This window comes from Citrus sinensis, chromosome 1 (assembly GCF_022201045.2).
Source record: "Citrus sinensis cultivar Valencia sweet orange chromosome 1, DVS_A1.0, whole genome shotgun sequence".
NCBI classification, from domain to species: domain Eukaryota; kingdom Viridiplantae; phylum Streptophyta; class Magnoliopsida; order Sapindales; family Rutaceae; genus Citrus; species Citrus sinensis.
The window spans coordinates 5,690,507-5,698,119 of record NC_068556.1 but is presented as its reverse complement, the minus strand read 5'-3'; the positions used below and the strand labels follow the sequence as shown (position 1 = coordinate 5,698,119).

The following is a 7,613-nucleotide window of genomic DNA, read 5'->3' as shown; positions in this document are numbered from 1 at the left end:
ATTACTGGACTTTCCTATGGTGTAGATACTGCACTAATAAATAAGAAAACGGTGCATAGGCTACTGAATACGTATTTTGATGGTTTGCTACGCAACATCAATCTTAAGCAATTTGATGCATTATTTGAGAAGTTGAAATTCGAGGCAATGGACGACATTGACGCATTAAAGATTGCGCTCTTTTATTTTGCGGACAGAGTTCTAAATGGAAGAAAAAGTCATTGTCAAATCAATTTCTCATGACTTAACGAAGTAGATGATATAGAGTACTTTCACAATCGTCCATGGGGTCGTTTGTCGTGGGAAATGATATACAAGAGTCTTGACAATGCACTGTAAGAGAAAGATGAGAAATTTAGGACAACTCGGTTGGAAAACCCAGATCATAAAATTAAAAAATACAATGTTTACGGCTTTACATCCAGGGTTCAAGTGCATTGTTTTTTTTTGTTTATTAATAAGTTTTGTAATATTAAATATTTGATAGTTGTTTTAATAGCTTTTTCATTTTGGTTGTTGCAAGCTTGGATTTACGAAGCGATCGGAGGTTTGCCGTCAGCATGGATCGTGAAAATGAAGAAGAAGATTCCTCGCATTGTGCAATGGAAGCCCATGACTTATTCGAAAATCTATTTTGCTGAAGTTTATTCGTTCTTCAATGATGAATCTCGTCTTATAAGTAATATATATTGGTTCTTTTTTTAACATTACTAAATTCAAGTTCTGTATACTTATCATTTTGGGTTGAATTCATGGCAAGGGGACGTTTTACTTTTACAAACCCTTGAGCCGAATGAAAAGGAGAGTAGCAAAAAATATTGGCTCATTGTGAAGGATTACATGCCACATATTCCAGGCTGGGTTCATAAGGTCGGTATCCTATAAGTATTATTATTTATTTAATTGAAATTTTTGACTTTTCATTTCCTTATTTTAAATGCTACTTTATACAGCACCAACCCTCAATCAACACCCCACCGTCCGTTACAAGGCAATCAGACGAGTATGACAACATACCAAGCCCAACACCCGAGCAGCGTCATGAGACTTCTGAGGATGAGGTGCCTGTAGATGACCATCAGGAGCAGACATAAAACTCTGATGACGCACGTGATTCCGATGTTATAAATAAATTCTTTTCTTCATATATAAATCATGATTTTTTACTGTTATTATAAAGTTTTACTTCATTTTTTTTGTAATAGTCAAGGACAAAGCAGTTTAATGATTATATGCGACGACGGATGGACAAGATTGATCGTAACATTTATGAATTGAAGTCATAATTTAAAGATTTTAAAAAAATCGTGGTGGGATTTATCTGCCTCTTGGTACGACATGGTGCCTGTCGCACGAAAAGCATATTGTCCCACGAAAATTTCTCCAACTCGCAGCAAGCAACAGCACTGAGACTCTCTCGCAAGTTCAGAAAATAACTCATACCACTCAGTGATGCCGATTGGTGTTGAATCCGGATGGATTATGATCGGATTTCACTTTTACCGTTCACCGTCGGCATTTACCGTTGCCTTTTGCAGTCGCCGGTGATGATTCAAGAGTGCAAAGTTGCATTTGGTTAGATAAAAGGGGAGAAAGAAAGTTGTTTTTGGTTTGTGAACAAGAATAATTTGGAGAGAAAAACTTGTATTTGACTAATGTTGATAAAAAAAAGTTTAGAAGATTAATTGTGAAAATAGGAAAAATTTTATGATTATTTTATAAATTTCCCCATTCCTTACGTCAAGTTATGAATGTCCCAAGTGGCTGTGATGGCTTTGGACAGCAGTTGGCATTTAGCAGGAGACAACAGACCTTCTATATTTTCATAGAAAATCACTTTTTTCTAGCGATGTTACATTAATATAATTGGGATATATTAATAAAAATAAAGAAGAAGCCATGCTTTTAAAGAAGATTTAAAAAAATGTCGGATTAAGCGCCCATGCTTTGATAATTCACATACAAATTTAATTCTGTTTTTACCGCACATATCTCCCCACTTGCCTCTATCCATGTCCAACACGCAATTGCTTAAACGTGGAAGGAAAATAAATATTCACTCTTTTGAATTAAATCAAAATCAAACACCTCATTCATTAAAGAATTTGGATGATATAAAAGGAAATTAATAATTATATTCAGCGTATATAGTATATTTAGAAATTTCCCACAAACTTGTATACCGTATTTTAATGTCATAATGGCAATAATTCTTATCATTTACAAATCAAATAATCTAGTTTTCTTTTTGACTTATATTCAAAACTATCTTTAGAATCATAATATGAATCTTAAGACTGCCGCCATATCCGTTGAAGAACCCCATTTGTATGTGTGATATTACTTTTAAAATATAATAATCTTCACTTCGGCTGGGAAGCAAATCTCATTATATACTAACTTTAAACATTTAATTATTGATATAGTATGTATATGTTGCAAGATCATTCATGATTCATCTCGGTTTTGGAACTATAATTTTGATGCCTTGGCTCATTGCGTATATATAATATATACTTATGATATTCGACGGATCTACTTTGCTTTTTTCTATAATGTTGGAAAATAAATGATCATGACAGAACTGACCCTAAAAATCCGCAGCGAGCGGCTGTTTTTCCGGTTTATCCATGTATACAACTCGAAAAATACTGCAAGCAGCAGCATATATGGATAATCACAACTTGTACGTGCTAAAATATCCTTTTCAGAATATATAATTTGAAAAAGTTTTCAGTTTTCTTTTTCTTTTTTTTTTTAAATAAAAATCTTTAATCTTAATTACACGTCAAATTTTCCCCTTATCTAATCCTTGTCATTCTACATCACCTTCCACTAACTATGCTTCTATATAAACATTCACAATTCTTCCTGAATTAAATCCCCCGAATTCTCTCACTTTCTCTTTTGCCTTCCAAGGCCAATGGCGGAGAGCCTTTCTGTGAATTTCTCGGGCCCTAAGAGTTTTTCGACGAAGCTGAAATCTAAATGCAAAGAAACCCTGTTCCCCGATGACCCTTTTAAGCAATTTCGAAACGAAAAACATAGAGCCATCAAAGCCTTGCAATATTTCATTCCGTTCTTTGAGTGGATACCTAATTACAATCTAAAATTACTCAGGTACGATGTCCTCGCCGGGATCACCATTACCAGCCTCGCCATCCCTCAGGGTATCAGCTATGCCAAGCTTGCCAGCATTCCTCCGATCATCGGCCTCTGTAAGAAACCATTCTGGACCCGAACACAGGTGGCCAGCTTTTTTTAAAAAAAATATCACTGGCCAAGCCCCTGAAGCATTGGATTTTTTTTAATTGATCATATATTATTTTGACCATTGAATTGAATGATAATTTTTGTTTTGTTAATTTGTAGATTCGAGCTTTGTTCCACCACTTGTATATGCCGTATTCGGGAGCTCAAAGCATCTAGCAGTGGGAACGGTAGCAGCATGCTCGCTGCTAATAGCCGACACGATTGGACAAAAAGTGCCACCCAAAAAGGATCCAACATTGTACCTTCACTTGGTTTTCACGGCTACCTTTTTCACAGGCATTTTCCAGACAGCTTTAGGTTTTCTAAGGTCATTACTAATTACTAATCAATTGTTAATGAATCTTCTCGGCAAAAGTATCAAATTGTTATTAATTTTTCAGGTTTTAATTTGGTTCTTTTTCTTTCATTTTTGGGTGAAGGCTTGGAATTTTGGTAGATTTTTTGTCACATTCCACGATCACTGGTTTCATGGGAGGCACTGCTATAATAATATGCTTGCAACAACTGAAGGGCCTGTTCGGATTGAAACATTTTACTACTAAAACTGACGTCGTTTCCGTCTTGCATGCAGTCTTCAGCAATCGAAAAGAGGTCTATAATCATCACAAAAGCATACTGTATCAAAATTTTACTCTTTTTTTGAACTTATAATAAATAAATAAATACAATAAATTGAAGTCAAAGTCCCCATTACTATAGAAGAAGTGGAATCTAAAGTTTTTTTTTTTTTTTTTTTATTTGCAGTGGAGGTGGGAGAGCGCTGTTATAGGTATAAGCTTCCTCATTTTCCTCCAATTCACTAGGTACCTGGTGAGTTAATTTTCCTCGCCGCATGACTCGCAAAATCATTAAAAATATCATTTCAACAAAAAGAAAAATTATCCGTATAAGACTGCGGTTTTAGCAAATATTACGTCTGAATTTAATGTGTAATTTATTTCTCTATAGATTATTATTCCGTTTTTGTATGAATCAAATGATAAGGAGTAAATATTTATGGCGTCATCCAATTTATCCAGATCAAATCTGCTTGGTCAGACAAAATTGATTATAATAGCTTGAGACTTTCACCAATTTTAATCTTTTTTCCGAAATTGACAATTTTCAGAAAAACAGAAAGCCAAAGCTATTTTGGGTATCAGCAATGGCTCCCATGGTCACTGTTGTAGTCGGCTGTCTTTTTGCTTATTTCGCCCATGCGGAGAAACATGGAATACAAATTGTAAGTGCCATTTTTTAAATTGCGAGTCATTCAAGAATCATTGATACCAGTCATTCTCATGTCCTCATCTTTTGAAATATGGATTCATTATATACATCATATGGATGTATTAATGTTCTTATTATTTTTTATTCAATTAAATAATATATCATATGGTATATTTAGCGTATTCACATTTTAAAAAATACGGACATCTACACCTGAAAATGATTATCATTAATATAATTATTGTATTTTAATGTCAAACATCTTAATTTCCATCACTAAATCTAATTTTTGTTTCAGGTGGGTGACTTGAGAAAAGGAATAAATCCTCCTTCCATTGGCTACTTGAACTTTAAATCTGAATATCTCACAGTCACTGTCAAAGCTGGAATCATTACAGCCCTTATAGCTTTAGCTGTAAAAAAGCGTCCTTGCACACTATTTTTTCCTCATTTGTTTTACTGATAAAGTGTTAAAATCTGATCAAACAATTATACTGGCTAATCCTCCAGGAAGGCATAGCAATAGCAAGGAGCTTTGCAATAATGCAAAATGAACAAATTGATGGGAACAAAGAGATGATAGCTTTTGGTCTCATGAACATAGTTGGATCTTTCACTTCATGCTACTTAACAACTGGTAATACATATTATATATTTTAGGAAAAGTACAGTAACACTCTCGTAATTTGATGAAATAATATTAAAGACTCCATTATTTTGAAAAATAGTCGCACAAACCCCTTTTTGTGTTTGTCATATATACCCACAAAATTTGTGACATGTATATCTCAAAAGGGGTTCGTATATGATCTTCGTGACTATTTCACCGAACCACAGAGTGTTATTATTCTTTTTCCTGTAAAATAAATCTATAAAAAAAGATGAATAATGTCCTTTTTTCACCCCTCCTGTTGACAGGGCCATTTTCAAAGACTGCTGTGAATTTCAATGCAGGGTGCAAAACTGCCATGTCAAATGTTGTAATGTCATTTTGCATGATGCTTGTACTCTTGTTCTTGGCTCCTCTCTTCAGTTACACACCTCTTGTAGCTCTATCAGCCATCATCATGTCCGCCATGTTCGGGCTTATTAACTATGAAGAGGCTATTCTCCTCTTCAAAGTTGATAAGCTAGATTTTAGCATTTGCATGGCAGCTTTCCTTGGGGTCGCCTTCATAAGCATGGACATTGGCCTCATGCTCTCCGTAAGAATTTTTAATTAGTTTCGATATTATATAATTCATATGAAACAAAAATTACATATTTTTAATTAGTTTCGATATTAAATTCTCTGTTGTTAATACAGGTGGGGCTTGCTTTACTTCGGACGCTTATATATGTGGCAAGGCCTGCTACTTGCAAGCTTGGAAAAATCTCAGACTCGAATCTGTACCTGGATACAGAGCAGTATCAGCATGCACAAGGGTTCCCAGGAATCCTAATTCTGCAACTTGGTTCCCCTATTTACTTTGCAAATTGCAATTACATTAGAGAAAGGTACTAATTTTTTTTTTTTTCAATCCTTCCAATGTGAAAATGAATATTTTGAGCAAAATCTAAAGCAAATGAATTGTAAATAGGGTTTTGAGATGGATCCGAGATGAACAGGTCTTATCAAATTCCAAGCCGGATGTTATTGAGCATGTTTTACTAGATTTGTCAGGTAGAATGTGACTGTTAGTTTTTATTTATAGAGTAATTCAATTGGCTCATATGATTTTATTATTATGCGTAGGAGTTTCAACAATAGACATGACAGGAATTGCCGCATTTAGAGAAATACTCAGAATTTTGGAAGCAAAATCTATTAAGGTAACCTCTAATAATTAAGTGGCATCAATCTTTGCTAATTTTATTGAAGCAATTAAAAAAAAAAAACTGAGTTGATAACTATTTTTTTGCAGATGAAATTAATAAATCCCAGGATTGGGGTTATGGATAAAATGATACTGTCAAAGTTCATCGACGTCATTGGGAAGGATTCGGTTTTCTTGTCAATTGAAGATGCAATTGATGCATGTCGGTTTTCACTTCAAAAGGAGAAACACCAGAACGACTTGTCGGACATTTCTGCTTGAAAGACAAGTAGTTGGACTAAATATTTGTAAATTTTGGTGTGTGATAATAATCAAGAATTTGACGAGGATACTTTGGGGGATAGGTTGAGACCAAGGCCTAGTTCCATTAGTTAATGGGACAGCCTTATCAAAATTTAACTCTAAATCTCATGCAACGTGATTTTCTCTTTTTTCAAAGAGAAAATATGAAATTAGTAAATTTTGGCTTGTTAGCCAGCAACAATGAATAAAATACCATAATTTTTGTGACATGAAACCTATATATAGTGTAGATAATTATTTTCTCCACCAAGTACAAGCTCCAAAAATAGCTGATCTTTGGAAAATATATAAATCATGAAACCTATTACGTCAGATCATCCTTTCAAACGCTTTGATGTGCTATATAGCAACATCTTATCCGTTTACTAGCTTTTATTTTTTAATGTGAGATGTAGGGTTGCCACTCGCTCACTCTAGAGTCTAGACGGCTTGACACTCACACCGTTGTTCGTTTTGGAGAGTACGAGGTCACAACTCACAAGCAAGATTAAAACTTCATTCGATCTTCTCAATAATATTCGTCAAGAAGAATGGTAATTTTTTTTTTCTTTTTAGAAAGGTACACTTAGGGATGGCAATTTCCGGGTCCGGGTCCGGGTTTGGCTGTTCCGGATCCGGACCCAGACACAAAATTCTTATAACCGGACCTACATTAAACCCGAATTTTTTAAATCCGGGTCCGGTCCGGGTCAACCCGGATTGCTTTTTTTTTTTTTTTTTTGAGAGACCATATAGCTTACTTTAACAAGGCACAGGGGATGGTGGTTTAATGTTTTAATGTTTTCCCCAACAACACATTACAAAATTCTTCCTAGAATGGTTCAATAAAATTTGATGGATAAAAGGCAAAAAAACAAAACATATAACACATCACCAGACTACTAGAACCAAATTGTTTAACTTTGGTTCATCAAAATTTGCTGGACACGGGGCAAAAAAACAGAACATATAAACACATCCAGAACCACCAGACCACTAGAACCAAATTGTTTAACTTTGGTTCATCAAAAT

The 7,613-nt window shown here is 34.5% G+C and overlaps 1 protein-coding gene across 2 annotated transcripts; it reads left to right on the top strand.

The window, feature by feature from the left end:
- Positions 1-2,867: 2,867 nt before the first annotated feature.
- Positions 2,868-6,809, top strand: LOC102577937 (probable sulfate transporter 3.5). Of its 2 annotated transcripts, none has more exons than XM_052437047.1 (12): positions 2,868-3,218; positions 3,373-3,580; positions 3,693-3,864; positions 4,018-4,083; positions 4,382-4,495; positions 4,781-4,897; positions 4,993-5,119; positions 5,437-5,687; positions 5,789-5,979; positions 6,063-6,145; positions 6,218-6,294; positions 6,387-6,809. In XM_052437047.1, exons 1-12 carry the CDS (start codon positions 2,924-2,926, stop codon positions 6,558-6,560), a joined length of 1,875 nt encoding a protein of 624 aa, XP_052293007.1. In that variant the 5' UTR covers positions 2,868-2,923; the 3' UTR covers positions 6,561-6,809. The 2 variants fall into 2 exon arrangements, with proteins under 2 accessions (XP_052293007.1, XP_006475710.1); XM_006475647.3 differs by having other exon boundaries at positions 5,401-5,687.
- The last annotated feature ends 804 nt before the right edge of the window (positions 6,810-7,613 follow it).